We start from the raw sequence: 14,826 nt of genomic DNA, 5'->3' as shown, positions 1-14,826 counted from the left end.
TATTTATTGTAGACCAAAGCAATCTGGACCAAATTTAGCTAAGACGCTTTTTTGCCTCCAAGACTGTGCTAACATGGCAATATTGCTTCCCAGGACCAGAGCTAGGAACTCAGCTGTGCCCTGCAGCATTACCATGATGAGAGAGAGATTCTTGGGCCCTGTGGTCCCTTCTGCCCCAAAGACTTGTCCTGAAGCCAAACCTCCCGGCTTTGCCTCTGACCTGATCATAGGCAAGTCAGTCAAGCCTTCTTGAAACCTTTCGCACGCTGTATATCCTGTCTGGTCTAGATCCACTACAGATTGCTAGGTCTACCAAACACTACGTTGCAGTCGGAAGCCAATATTTGCGCTTCTGTAATAAAAATTCTGGGAAAGGAGCTACTCTTCACCATGTGTTTGTACGGTGCCTCACGCCAGGGAGCGCTGATCTATTACAGATAATAAATAGTCATCGAATTGCTTATCTTTCTACCAATTCTAGTTCAGAGGAAGATAAGATCATTCACCTGCAGAAACCTTCATTGGCTGGGAGCCTTTTTGTGCACATTTTCTATATTAATATCAAGCAGGATTTAGTCTGTTAAATTTAAGTGGTACATGGTGTCCATGTTCAGTACTGCCAACACTCTGTTTTTCAATAGACGTGCTGTGCATATTTGTTATAAGCATCAGTATCAATATATGATTTGGTGGTTTTGAGTTACTCAGGCTTTCCGAACAAAAATTTGTCTCAATTTAAATATTTTTTTAAAATATATTTTTAAATAATTTGTTTAAACTTGCAATTATAAAAACTTGCATCAAAGCCTAATTATACTATGTTCTAATGAAGCCTTTTTAATTTAAATTGTAATACTGAAATACTTCTGTTGCTAAAGTTTCAAAGAAAGTAGGAACATCCAACAATAGAAAATTATTAACTAATTACCTGGAGTGAGCACTGAAATGATGAAACAGCCTTTTGGAGCTGTAGCTTCTTTTGCAGGTGCAGAGATAATGTTTTCTTTTCCGGTTAGAACAGTTCATTTCAAAGTGGAAAACAGGTCTGACAGCTGGGTAAAAAACATGTTCTCCTCTTCCTATCTGTGATTATGAAACTGATGGAGGAGGCTAAGACACTACCTAAATCTTGAAGGATATAAGGCCCAATCCAAAACAAGAGTAGGAGCATATTCCAGACACTGAAGTTTTAGAGGACTGTAAGCCAGTAATAACATGTTTGTTTGCAGCCAGTGTTTTTCTAACATATATATCTGGCTTCTGGTCGAGAACTGGTTTGTATCTCTCGCACGTAGAGGTGTAGAAGTCTGTCTGCAGGCACCAGCAGCGATGCTGGGAGAAATGTGCTACTGCACGTTGACAGAGCTGCCTCTGCTGTCAGAGCTGAACCTCTGCATAAGCCTTTGTGTCCAAGGCCATTTTGGTTTCACAGTCCGTATGGGTATGCTTGAGTTGCCTTAGGAGCCTGATCTCTCCCTGCTCACATTAGGGAGAATGTCAGTGCTTCATTCTGCATCCAGCTTCCCAAAAACTAGTTTTTGTGTATTGGGGCCATGGTGACCAGAAGCAGTCTGTACACTTGACCTAGCCATAGAGAGGTCCCGATTCTTTCTCTTCCAATAAACCAATTATTTTTTACTATATGGTTTGATAAAGATTGTTTAGAATAATGTCTTGAGCAGATTGAAAGTACTTGTGTTTTCAGCTACTGCTTTTCTTCACTTTGAGTTTAAGTCTTTGTCCAAATGTTGCTTGATGCCATTATAAGCCCAAATTACGAGGCATGTCATTCACAGTTTTCTATAATAACTTCTAAAAAATTAAGAAACTGAGCAGATCCATGTTTAATAAATATATTAAAAGTTGTATGGGTGTGTTCTGTGCACAGAAAACATGTTCAATCCATTTAGAATAGAGGATACCCTTAACTGCAAATCTTCATGTTTATGGTTAAAGAGCAAGAATGAACATTTCTTTAGGAAACAGAAAACAAGTAAAAAAAATTAAGGTTTTTCTATCCAGTTCAAAATTTGGTTGTTTCCAGGAGTCAGGAGTGCCCATGTATGAAATAGGTCCCTTTTGTTTGTGATAGTGGATAAGGAACCCAGATGTGTTGTTTTTCCTTTGATTACTCAACTGCAAAATGGGGACTTCACATTTCTACCTCACAGGCATGCTAAGTTGTGATGATACATCTTCCAAGTATGCACCACTATTAAAAGCCTAGGTCTGATCCTATTATTTCTTCCAGATAGTTATTTGTAAATATATGTAAACTTCTCCTGTCATTTTCTGCCACATGAGGCAGTTTAGGTGGCTGGGTGTCTTGACTTTGATTCTGTGTGAGCTTTTAAAAAATAACAGTGAAATTAAAACAAGTGAAAAACCCTGCTCACAAAAGCATTTAAAATGTCTCTCGTTATGTGGTAGCCCTGGACAAAAATGTGAGAGAGAATACCTGAAAGAAGATATTTCTTTGGTACTTTCACAAAATATTTGTGTTCTGTGGAGGTCTGAAAAGACCTCATGTTCCACAACCGGCTGTCTTCCCATCCTGAGATGAATAAGTGATAGCAATTGTTGGGGTTTTTTTCGCTTTTGAATGGTTCATATGTTCTGACTCTATTCTGGCATTTTTTTCTTGCACAGTGGATCTACTCTTATGGTACAGCAACAGGTGCTGGAGCATTTGCCATTGTTATAATGGTAGCAAAGTAATTTACCAAGATCCTGTGCTCAAAACTTTCTAGAACATCTACTTTTTGTGCTTGGTTCCGTGCACAATAGTTTCAGAACTTTTTTGGCTTAAGAAATATTTTCCTGTTTAAAAAAAAGGATTATTTCCACCCCCCCCCCCCCCCGCCCCGGGAGTTATTTCAAAAGCAACAGGGAGTTCTTTGTCTTATCTCTAGTTACTAAAGGTCATGAAATTTCATCCAATGCTTGAAAATCCCCAGGCAACAAGTCATTGTGCACTAGGCATGGAACAAGAGAGGTCAGGGCGTATCACCTTATGGCACAAATAAGTAGGTAAGAAATGACTTGACTGTCTTAGTATTGATGTATGCGTGTGCTGCAAAGAAAGGAAGATGTCTCCCAGGCTGTGTAACTATCTCTGCTGAGGGGAAGGACATACAGTTCCACCTTGGTCCCAGATCTGGCAGGAAGTATGACTAAGTATGACACCAGTAGATGGGCAAAATGTGCTACCCAGGGATCAATGAGCATTTTCAATTCTCTGTGTCTGAGTCCTGGTACTCTCCAGCCCCTGACCCAAGTCCCAGTGGGACCCTGAGAGGAAGGTTAAAAATACTTCAAGCTACATCTGGCTAGGAGGAGGGCTGTAGCCCTCTGGGTGATTAACTAAAGCTCTGGAATGTGAGATTTTGTTGTAATCTTTATCTTAATGTGTAACTGCAAGTGTAATGGGAAAGCTGAGGGCAATCCTGTTCTCCCCGAGGCCCTGGAAGGATGGTGACTGTGGCAACTTACAGAGCCACAGATCCTATGGTTTCGAACGATTTCTAAGTACTAACTGCAGTCTGAATGGGAAACAAGTATTGAAGAAGGTTTGTCGCTTGTTGAAAATTGCTGCTCCATAGGAACTCAGGTTTTGGATAGTAAGAAAGGGGATGAAGTTGGCCAGGGCAGTGCTTTTCCCCTTTTTAAAGACGTGGGACTCAGACCTGGCTTTCTCACAGCATTTTCAGTAAAATCCCATCCTTCCATGCATGCTTACCACAGCCATGACCTGACCCCGTAAGGAGGCTGCCTGCTTTCAGGTAGCTAACCACAGCAAACCTAACTGAGGATTCTTGCCGCAGGTTCATCTCAGAGCAGGCTTTCCTTTGATTTCTGATTTGTCTGCTTCATCTCAGTTGAAACTGCCTGCAAGCCGCCCTCTTAACGTGTGCAATGCTCTTGCAGGCCAATCTGCCCCTGCTGCAGCGGGAGCTGCTGCACTGTGCAAGGCTAGCCAAGCAGAACCCAGCCCAGTACCTCGCCCAGCACGAACAGCTGCTTCTGGATGCCAGCACCACCTCACCTGTTGACTCCTCAGAGCTGCTTCTCGATGTGAACGAAAACGGGAAGAGGCGAACTCCAGACAGGTGAGCACCACCACTCCTTTCACACCCCGCTCAGAAATGTCCCGCAGGTCGGATGTGCTGAGCTCCACTAGCAAGGGGGGAGCATGTGGGTGGGTGCGTGCCTGGGGGAACTGCGATGGTGTTCCCTGGGTGCGGGTCCTGCCTTCATTACAGCTGTGCAACGGCTAGATTACCTTTGTCTATGTGTGTGTAGAATCATAGAACAGCTTGGGTTGGAAGGGACCTTGAAAGGCCATCTAGTCCAACCCCCCTGCAGTGAGCAGGGACATCTTCAACTAGATCAGGTTGCTCAGAGCCCCGTCCAGCCTGACCTTGAATGTTTCCAGGGATGGGGCATCTACCACCTCTCTGGGCAAGCTGTTCCTGTGTTTCACCACCCTCATCGTAAAAAATGTCTTCCTTATATCTAGTAGTCTGAATCTAACCTCTTTCAGTTTAAAACCAGTGCCCCTTGTGCTATCACAACAGGCCCTGCTTATGCATGTGTACATACACATACATAAATGTATATATAGCTACATATACATGTACAGAGGTATCTCTGTGTATGTAAATATAATATATGCACACACTGATTCAGGCAGCAAAATCATGTGAGGATACACTGTGATCATATCCACGTAGAAGTAATACTGGCCAGCCAGTACCCTACTATTTGGTGCATAGTATTTCTGTGCAGCATAAAGTGATGAGCAGCACATCACTCCAGCTCCATATGCAAGTCCTTTGTATTTGAGGTTTTGTTGGACTAAACAGTAAATATGTGGAAATACAAGGCAAGCTCCAGAGTGCAGTCAGGGCTTTGACTCCTTCTGCTGTGCCGTGTTTCCATATCCATATAGCCAACGTGCATAAGGATATTTCTTCCAAACAGGAGAAATGTTCACTGAAATCGGTTTTGTTGCTGAGCTGAGAAAGAGTCCATGCAGAAACAGGGCAAGTGACTGCGTGTGTGTGAAGTACAGTAGCTTTAGGGATATGGAACAGTTTTTCTTATTTGGATAAAGTTCTTTTTCTAGTGTTACAAGAAAATGACTCCTGTGGTTATTTATTTTTAACTGTCTTCCCATGATAGTGTTAGAAATTTGGCTAGCATATACATTTTACCTTTGAGAGGCCCACATATTGGCTTTTTGCTAGTTTTGTTTGCCATGGATTTTACAGTGTGGAAAAATTTTGTAATGCTGCTCTGCCAAATGCCACTAACTGCATGCCCAAAGCATGGCAAGTGTCCTAGTTATCTTTTAAATGAAAAAGGTGAAGATGTGCAAAGCCAAGAAGGCTTGCAAGTTTTTACAGGTCACATTTTTGTGTAGGGACAGGCCGAGATAGCACAAAACGAAAGAGAAAACAAAGTCTGAAAGCTCATAGTAAAATTTTAAGCTTCTCATAGCCAGAAGTGAGCAGTAAAAATTAAAGTAACATAGCCATTAGATAGACAAAAATGTGAAACTATTTGAAATTAGCTTGGTTTAGATTGTGTTTCAGGGAAATCACTATGGACCAGCAAGAAAATAAAGATACCAGCAGAGAAGCTCTTTTCTGTGTACCCTGTTTTCACCATTTTTCCCTGACAACTAGACCAAACTGAAACACCCATCGGTGTTAACATAAACCTGCTAACTGCATCCAAGAAAGATGATTAATTTTCAGACATTTTCCATGTAGTCTCTTACTCCGTGCAAAGAGATAAAATTTCCAAAGCTGAAATTTAGCTCCCTGGGGCAGTTCTGCTGCATATCCTCAGTCTTTGCAGAGTAGTGTACCAAAACGTCTAGTAAAAAGGCCTCTTAAAATCTTGTGCATCTTGTGAATAACTTAAATATCAGCATGCTGTAGTCCAGTGTCAGTAGCAGACACGATGTTTTTCTACAAGTAGATAGACACACATTAAATTATCTCATAAGCCTGTGAGGTCTTGCTTGACAGAGAATACAGAGGAAAAGAGGGATGTGCCTTCCTGACAGCCCTAGCTCACTTTCTTTTCTCTTAATAGAGAGCAGCGTTACTTGCTTCTCCCATGAGGCCACAAAGGAAAAATAGGCAATAAAATATTTCCTTTGTTTTTCTTCCTTAGCATTCTGGAATAATACTCCCGCTCTTTGAGACCCAGTTTGACAGTGTTGAATTTTGGTTATTTTGTAATAAGTACGGTCTCACTTATGGTACCTTCATTCCTGGTTCCATGGGAGAGGTTCCATGGGAGAGGATGGGTGGTGCAGGTAAAGACCGATACAAGAACTTAGTAATGAAAAGACCTTGTATTAGACTTATAGCAAAAAGGACGTAGGAGTAGCCCATAAGGAGGACGGCAGATCAGAAGAATATTGGATTTTAAAGTCAGCCTTCATCTTTTAATTAAAACTGAGGCATAGACCTAGAGAGGTTTAAGTCTGATTTATGGATTTTGTTCTGAGAGTTTTGTTGTAGTTAAAATACGTAGGTGCTTTTGAAACTCGGAAGTCTCTGCTCATGAGCAAGTGCCTTTGGCTTCACAACTGAAGTCCCTCTTAGGCTCCGTCCAGCTCGGGGAGTCTTCAGTTCCTCTCCAGGTAGTGATGCAGCTTTTGGGGTGAGGGATAGGCAGTGTCACTGCCAGTGTTGTGGGTAAGACCCTGCGTTTGAATTCCCAGGGTCCAGGGAGGGGCTGTAATGCGGGGTGTCCCACTGGCCTGCACACTCCAAGGTGCCAAAGCTATCAACTGGCAGCCTCTGTCGATTGCTGCTTGAAATTGGGCTCCTTAGCTCTTGGGAAGTGTCATTTCCGAAAAACCCATCCTCTCTTTTTTGACCCTGAGATTCTTTGCTGTCATGAAAGACCTGGAAAGAGCCTGCCCAGCTCACCCATTGGAATGGTGCCTCGAGCTTAAAAAATAAGTTCTTTTTTGCAGTATCAAACAATGCTGTCACTGATTAGTCACACCTTCTTCTCCATCGACTATGATTAAAGCTATACAGAAAAAAATTAAACACATACGGTAGTTTTGGCTGAACCAAGTTCAGTGGAGTTGTCTCGTGCACTCACGAACATTTGAGCTACAGATTTAATACAAAGAACAAGATCCTGTTGGAAAGATTCTTAAATTTACTGAATGGGAGTTTGCATACCTTTTAATTTGGATAACGTAGGTAAATCAACCATGAAAAACTGTCCTCAGAGTCAGGGCATGCCTAGACTGAGTGAGTATTGAAACCAAATACTTGTCTGGCTTTATACTCCTTATGCTATTAATTATTTTAATTGTTTATGGAGGAGCAGGAGGAAACATCTGGAAATATATCTACCTTTTTTTTAGATATCTAAGTAGTTTTCAAACATACTAATACAAATACAGCAGAAGGTATGAGGCATCCTTTAAGAGGACGGTTTGCTGTGACTCTGTTGATAGAATATGGGAAAAAAAAAGACTAAAAGGCAACATCTTTCCAGGGGAACTAAATGCAGTTGGAATAATTTTGTTCAGAGATATGTCCCTCGCTAAAGTAAATTGTGGTATCTTTTTCACTTCCCAAGGGATATGATATATACATGACATTGTATGTAATTTGTATGTTTTAAATATATATATATGTATATGTATATGTATATCATATATATGTTTCATATACAGATATGTGTGTGTATGATACATACACGTATATATAAAAAATATATGTGCGCACATTCTTCCATATTTACATTTTTCTTTTGGGCATGAGTAACTGCATACCGTTCATTCCAATAGAGGTAAAATACAGTAAGGGATTAGGCAAAGGAAGTGGAACGTGTGTTGCACATAACCACATTCACCTCGTGATTTTTTGTTAAAGAAAATCCACATACAGTAATTTTTTCTGCTTACAATTTCAGAACCTTTTTTGCATATGCATTTTCCAATTCTGGTTATTTATCTGCATATCCAAGTCTACTGTATGTGAGGTTTTATAGAGCAATCTGACAGCAGAGCTTCATGTTTTACTGAATGTTTTCTTGGTGCATATGGTCTGACACGGATGAGCAGCCACGGTGAGATTTTGGAGTCTATTAAACTAGCTCATTAAAAAGATCAATCTGTTTCTGTAATAACACTGGGAACCATCAGTCACTGCAAGAGAGAAAAACTGACACCTGAGGAGACAACACATTTTGGTAATTTGTTCATGACATGTCATGAACAAAGTGTTCACTATATTTTGTTTACAACTTTTGGAGTTTACATTCTACTGTAGTAAAGCAAAGGAATTTGGACCAATGTGAGTTTTTATTTTGGTGAATGAATGCTTAGTTATAAATAACATGATTTTAAATACGTTAACCACAAAAGACTTTTTGGTAATCAGTCATCCTTTGAGCTTGCTGGGGAGTGCTTTATGGCACATGAGTGTGTCATATATTGACTCTACATTTATGACAACTGCCTACAAAATAGATGCAGAATAGCAAAAAAATCTGTAAGATTAGCTGTAATTTTGAGAAGAAAACAAAAGTGGCCATGATTGTTTTGTGACTTTAGAACGTGCTGCTGTGCTTGCTATATCCTTGGCACCTCTGACAAGGAATTCATGTCAAAGGTACCTGGGCACAGAGACCGACTTTGATAATTCTGTTAGGTAAATGTTCTTATTTGAAGAAACTCCTCCACATCTCAGTAAGGTGAAGGATGCTCACAGGTCTTACAGCTATGCTCCTTCTAAGCCATGTGTAATTACGAGGCATTTTAAAAGAATTTTCTTAATATGAACTGTTACCAAGGTAATATTAATCTTTTCTGTAACACAGTATTATAAACAAAATAAGTATTTTATTCCAGCAGAGCATTATCACTTGTTTGGTCATCAAGACTTTATTGATGGAAGTCCAGTTTAAATCAAAGCATCTTGCACAAATAGCAGATGAACAGCTTTGCTTCCTTCTTGCAAGCTGACTTCAGTGTTCTTTGAAACTGTTGTAATACTCTTGATCAGGTGAAACTCAGTTTTCCAGCCAAGGCAGTTTTGCATGGTCAGATTTCCTACCCAGGAAATGATCCATAAATCACAATAATTTAAAACTGAAATGATAACTTACAAACAACATAAAGTCTGTTAAATGAGTACAGACTAACGACTAGTATCTATTCTGCTGTCTTTAATCTGAGTAAATCACGGCTCCAAGTAAAATGACCCCTTGCATGTTTATAGCTGAAGGACTCCATCTTTATCATATTGCCAGTTTTCCAAACGACAGTGTTGATTTATGTGCATGTCAAGAAAAATGTGACCAACAGGAGCAAGAAAAAGAAAAAACAAGAAAACGTGTCAGTTAGGCTTCCTACGCATTCAGTGTTATTTCCTCTCTACAGCTTGTTGTTGCTTTGGAAAATCAGATGGATCAGATGAACATCAGATGAAATCAGATGAAAATTGTGGCAGTTTTGGATTTGGAACTAGTTCTTATATGGGTCTGCCAATTACTGTGAAGCAGGAGTGCCTCCTCAGGCACCTGGGGAAATGCTGCTGTCCCAAGGGGCTGAGACCTAGAAGAATGAGTAGGACTGAGATCAGAAGCAGAATAGTAGGTTTGGTTCAGGGCATCTGAATTATGTCACTCTGCAGCACTTTGTCTTTTATCGCTGCATTCAGTACATTCAGATATAGTAAATTTGCCAGCGATTCCTGTTCTGATGAGACTTTGTGGAAGTTATTACCTTTTTATGTATTTTATATGGTCAGAAACACAAAATCAGTTTATGTACAGTCTCATTCTGGCATTCTGCTAGGTTGTTTATTTGGTCCGTGTGGAAAATAAAACAACAAATTGTAGAATTAAGGTTTTAACACCCAGAAAAGACCTGACAGCTGTTACCCAGCATAATAGCAAAAATAGGAATTTAATTTCAGTAAATGTATTTTCAATGGTAATTTTAATTTATATGTTAGTTAAACTCAGGGTTCTAGAAGAAAATGGATATGCTGGTGTGTTGTCCAAGCTAATGCAGTGCATTCCAGTTAAGGTAATTAAGTACAAAGCATTCCTAAAAAAACACAGAAGTACCTGTACAGTAAGGCGCAAATATGTACATTTGTATGAAAATATATGCTTTTAACGTCTAATTAGTGTGCAGAAGAGGAAAACCGGATTCCTGCTTGTCACAGTTTTCTGGTTTGCATTTCCTGCACTGAGTGATCAAAAAAAGTCAAATGTAGTTATTTAATTATTTACAATTTCTCATTTTCCCCCCATCTTAGTTAGAGATCCTTCTAACTTTAACATTAAAGAACTTTGGCAAATGAATAGCTTGGCTTGTACATGCAGGAAAGTCCATTTTTTGCTTGCACAGTATTTTTACAATTGAAAGACCTGGACACTGAGTTTGAGTAGATATGTGCAAAGAAAATACACACCAGCAGCTAAATACAAAGCTTGTCTTGGAGAGCTGTCAAAAGCATCACTACCCATTGGGAGTTATAGCAAGCAGTACCATAATGCCAAAAGTCATTAAAAATATGTGATGGCCCTCAGGTTTTCCTGATTAGGAGTTTTCACAGCCATTCTGCGTTTGTTTTGGAACAAGTTACGTACTCCACTTTAACAAAGTATGTCTGCCCAAAATCAGAACAGCTGTCCTGCTGTATTGGTGAAAGATTCTCCCCTCTTTGCCAAGTTAAGGTATAATAAAATATATATACCTGCAGCTTCTCTGGCATTAGTGATTGTGGTGAGGTCTCTGGAAAATCTCTTTACTCCTGTAAACAGTACAACTCATCTTTTAATTTCCTGCTGGTAATTGCAAGATCTTACTTTGATCCTCTCTCCCAGTGGATATTGGCAAAGATTTGGTTTCATCCTTCCTTGCACTGACATTAAAGGAGAACCTATTGAGGGGCAACAATTAATACATTGAGTGTTTCTCCACAGACAGTCCCTCAAGGTTGGTTGGTTTGTGGGGCGGGGTTTGTTGAAGGGCAGTTGGTTTTAACAGCAGGCAAACAAGAAAGTTAGATCAAATTTACCTTCCTGACAAAGTGAAAAAAAATTGTGTTATTACTAGGAAGATACATTATAACATCTGTAAATCACGGAGGAGAAAGTTCTCTTTTAAAAAGGCTGGAAAATATCAGCTGTTTAACAAAGGTTTTTGGAGGGAGGGATGCAATCTCAACAGTAACCTTTCTGTTCAAAGGTAATATTTTGTGGGTTTTGTTTATTCCAGTGGTAAGGCGCCCCCACCCCCCCCCTTCAGTGAAACAAAGCTTCCCTAAAAGGAGTTGTAAACCTGTTGAAGTAACTCTGACATTTCTTTTTTGTTTTAATGGAAAATGAGTTCAGTGTGAGTTCCAGGTTCTCAGGAAGAGGTGCAAAGTAGAGACTTCTTTGGAAATAGCTGATTATGAACTGAATTAATGAGTGTCTGTAAGGTAAAAACCTGCCCTTCTCCCTGATACCTCGTCAAAGTTGCCTGAGCATAAAACCCCTGCCCAAGAGTAATGGAGTGGGAAATCTTGAACATTATTGAGGACTTGAGTCTAACCACATCTCCTGCAAAATTAATGACAGTCGCAGGACCTTCGACTGAAATAGCCCAGATGGTACAAAAATGTTTGAAGGAAGCATTTCTCATCATCTAGAGTCAGTCTTGTCTAAAGTCTCAGTATGACACTGATCTTGATGTGAGCTCGTCCTGGCATATATATAGCCAAGCTTCAGCACACTGACACACACTACCTTAAGACTGTATGCTATCCTCTTGAAGAATCCACATCTCTTTAACTGCAAATTTCCCCTAATCACTGTATGCTATAACACTACTGAAAGTAGGAATTTATCGGCCTCTAGCTTCATGTATCAGTTGATTGTTTCAGCTCTGCAATTACACGTGTATCCATCCCATCAGCCGGTGATTTCAGCGAAGGCTGCTCGTTCTCCAGCCCAACTCTTTTAAGCTGCTCCATCAGAAGGCTCACCCTGCTAGTATTTCTCAAGTTACAGGGACAGTTAGACACGGTAAATGTGTCCTTTGTATATCTTGAATCAACAGTGTTATGAAATGTTCTGCAACACCACACACTTGGAGCAAAGTGAAAGAACAAGCTTTGGTTCCTGAAGCTGCACATGTAGGTGGGGGTGCGTGTTCCTAAGCAGCTCTGCTCACTAAGTGAATTAAAGTTCCTTTGCTTTGTTTTTCAGAACCAAAGAAAATGGCTTTGACAGAGAGCCTTTGCACTCAGAGCATCCAAGCAAGCGGCCCTGCACTATTAGCCCAGGCCAGCGGTACAGTCCAAATAATGGCTTATCTTATCAGCCCAATGGTCTGCCTCATCCCACCCCACCTCCACCTCAGCATTATCGTTTGGATGATATGGCCATTGCCCACCACTACAGGGACTCATACAGACACCCCAATCACAGGGACCTCAGGGACAGAAACAGACCTATGGGTAAGGCATGTTGATTTTCTGCACTGGTTTTTTTTAGGTTTCTCTTTTCCTTGTAATTGTATTCTGTATTGTGAACAGGGGTTTTTTTCCTGCTTAAATATACCTGCTATTCAGATGTAGCCTTTATAACTGTTTGTCCATCTAGCTGCTTCTAATGGCCTTATTTCAGATTCATATTTGTAAAAGTGGATTGAATTGTGTCTTTGGTACACTCTAAAGCAAGAGAGTCAGAAGGAGGAGGAACCCGTGCTTTCACAGCTGCGTAGATGACATGGACACTCAGGTGTCTGGCGGGCAAGGATAGGTAGAGCCTTTTATTTTTCTTCTAATGCCACATTTGTGAGGATAACAACATCCATATAGCTTAATTACAGCTTAGACTAGAGGAAAGCTATTAGTCTTTGGAGAAGTGTTTTCGTGTGTGACATCCCAAGAGTGCGGTGCAGTGTGGGGATGTCTGCAGAGGATGCGAACAGCAGAAGCACTAGCCACACCTCGCACAGCACGTTTTGGTTTAATGGGATGTCTGATGCTCTCGGATTTGCCTGGCTTGCTTCACATCTGCATTTACTATTCTTCCTTGTTTTAAACAAATCTTCAATAAAAGAGGAACATTTACAAATATTCAGCATCTGTATAGAGGAGGCTAAACAGAGCAAGTGTCGGTTCCTCTTGAGTGTTGATAATAAATACTGGCTTGGTTGTATCATGTTGTCAGCTGCTCTGATATATGTGCTACATTTTAACCACATGTTGTTTAAACATCTGTGAAGGGATGAACCCTTAATGATGCTCTGTTGACATCGTAGTAATTACTGCATTTAGTGAAATAACATTGAGTTTATACTAATATTTTTTCAACTCTCTGAAGTACAGCTAGTATTCAATACACTGAGTTACCAAATAATTGTCTTGCTGACTTCTTCAAGTAGTGCAAATGAAAAATTATACATTGTATTATATATTATATGTATATAATTGTATATAGTCGGAAAGGGTTATGTCCATTTTTGAGAGATCATCTTGCAATCTACAGAACTTGCAGAATTGAAGACATTAAATTGAGTAAAACAGTAGCATCTTGTGTGGGGAAAAGTGCTAAAGAGAACTTAGAGCAAAGTTTTTAAGCAGCCATTAATTTTTGTGGTGGCATTCCTGATACTAGACCAGGTAATGTATGATGATATATTTGTCTGATAGGCTCTTTTTTCTCCCCTCCCCCCCACCCCCACCACCAGAGGATTCCCAACATTGTAAACATGATTTGCTCCTTTTTGGCAGGGTTGCATGGCACACGTCAAGAAGAAATGATTGATCACAGGCTAACAGACAGAGAATGGGCAGAAGAGTGGAAACATCTTGACCATGTAAGGGCTAAATGTACTCTTACATATATAATTGTCTGAAAGGAGCCCTTCTAAGATAGGAATTTAAAATTTTTCTTTTAAAACAAATCTGAATCCCAGGACAAGTTTAGAAAGCGTTGGTGATTAAATCAGAGGGCTTAACGTTCCCCATTAGGTAGCTCATACCGGGCTTTGCTGTTAAGTGCCTCTTGCAGTATCCTAATTATTACAGGCTGCCAAAAGAGGAATGGACTTGACTCTATAAACCCTGGATCTGGGACGCATTGGATTTGTTCTTTGAATTTATTAGCTCTTACAACATTTGTAGGCATCAGTTCTGGACCAGATCCCCTGGTCTCTGTGGTGCCATGTGATACTAGTGGTGGGACTACAGTCTGTTCAGTCTTTTCCTCCTTGTCTTCGCTCTATCCCCCAGAAATCTGTATCGGTACAGTTTAGGATCACCAGTTAAACAGGAAGGGATTGTCATTCTTAAAACAAGACTAGAATTTTTCAGCTGTGTTTGAAAATACAGGGAGAGACTCCTTCATTATTAAAACCCAGGCACTCAGCACATTAACGCTTTCTTTTTTTTTTTCTTTTTCCCGTCAGTTTATGAATAAAATGCTCTTTTTTGTTTCTCTTCTCCATCCACCACTGTGAATAGCTGTTAAACTGTATAATGGACATGGTGGAAAAAACTAGGCGATCTCTCACTGTACTACGGCGATGTCAAGAAGCAGACCGTGAGGAGCTTAATTACTGGATACGGCGGTACAGTGATGCAGAAGATTTAAAAAAAGGCGGTAACAGCAGCAGTAGTCATTCCAGACAGCAGAGTCCAGTGAATCCAGATCCAGTTACATTAGGTACAGTATCCTTATTAAAAATTGTTTATCAGTCCTCTTTCAGCTCAGCCAAATACTAGATGAAGTTTGTATTTGCTCTTCTGATTCTTCTTCTGTGATAGCGAT

The 14,826-nt window shown here is 40.2% G+C and overlaps 1 protein-coding gene across 11 annotated transcripts in view; it reads left to right on the top strand.

The window, feature by feature from the left end:
• RUNX1T1 (RUNX1 partner transcriptional co-repressor 1) overlaps nucleotides 1–14,826 on the top strand; it is a 114,033-nt gene that overhangs the window by 74,157 nt on the left and 25,050 nt on the right. For all 11 annotated transcript variants that reach the window (XM_052786755.1, XM_052786759.1, XM_052786756.1 and 8 more), the window contains 4 exons: nucleotides 3,928–4,109; nucleotides 12,256–12,506; nucleotides 13,788–13,873; nucleotides 14,520–14,721. In XM_052786755.1, coding sequence (XP_052642715.1) covers nucleotides 3,928–4,109; nucleotides 12,256–12,506; nucleotides 13,788–13,873; nucleotides 14,520–14,721 — 721 coding nt within the window. The remainder of the gene's footprint in view (nucleotides 1–3,927; nucleotides 4,110–12,255; nucleotides 12,507–13,787; nucleotides 13,874–14,519; nucleotides 14,722–14,826) is intronic.

Source organism: Harpia harpyja, chromosome 5 (assembly GCF_026419915.1).
Source record: "Harpia harpyja isolate bHarHar1 chromosome 5, bHarHar1 primary haplotype, whole genome shotgun sequence".
NCBI lineage: Eukaryota > Metazoa > Chordata > Aves > Accipitriformes > Accipitridae > Harpia > Harpia harpyja.
The sequence above is the reverse complement of the archived record's forward strand: the minus strand, read 5'-3'. Positions and strand labels throughout refer to the sequence as shown.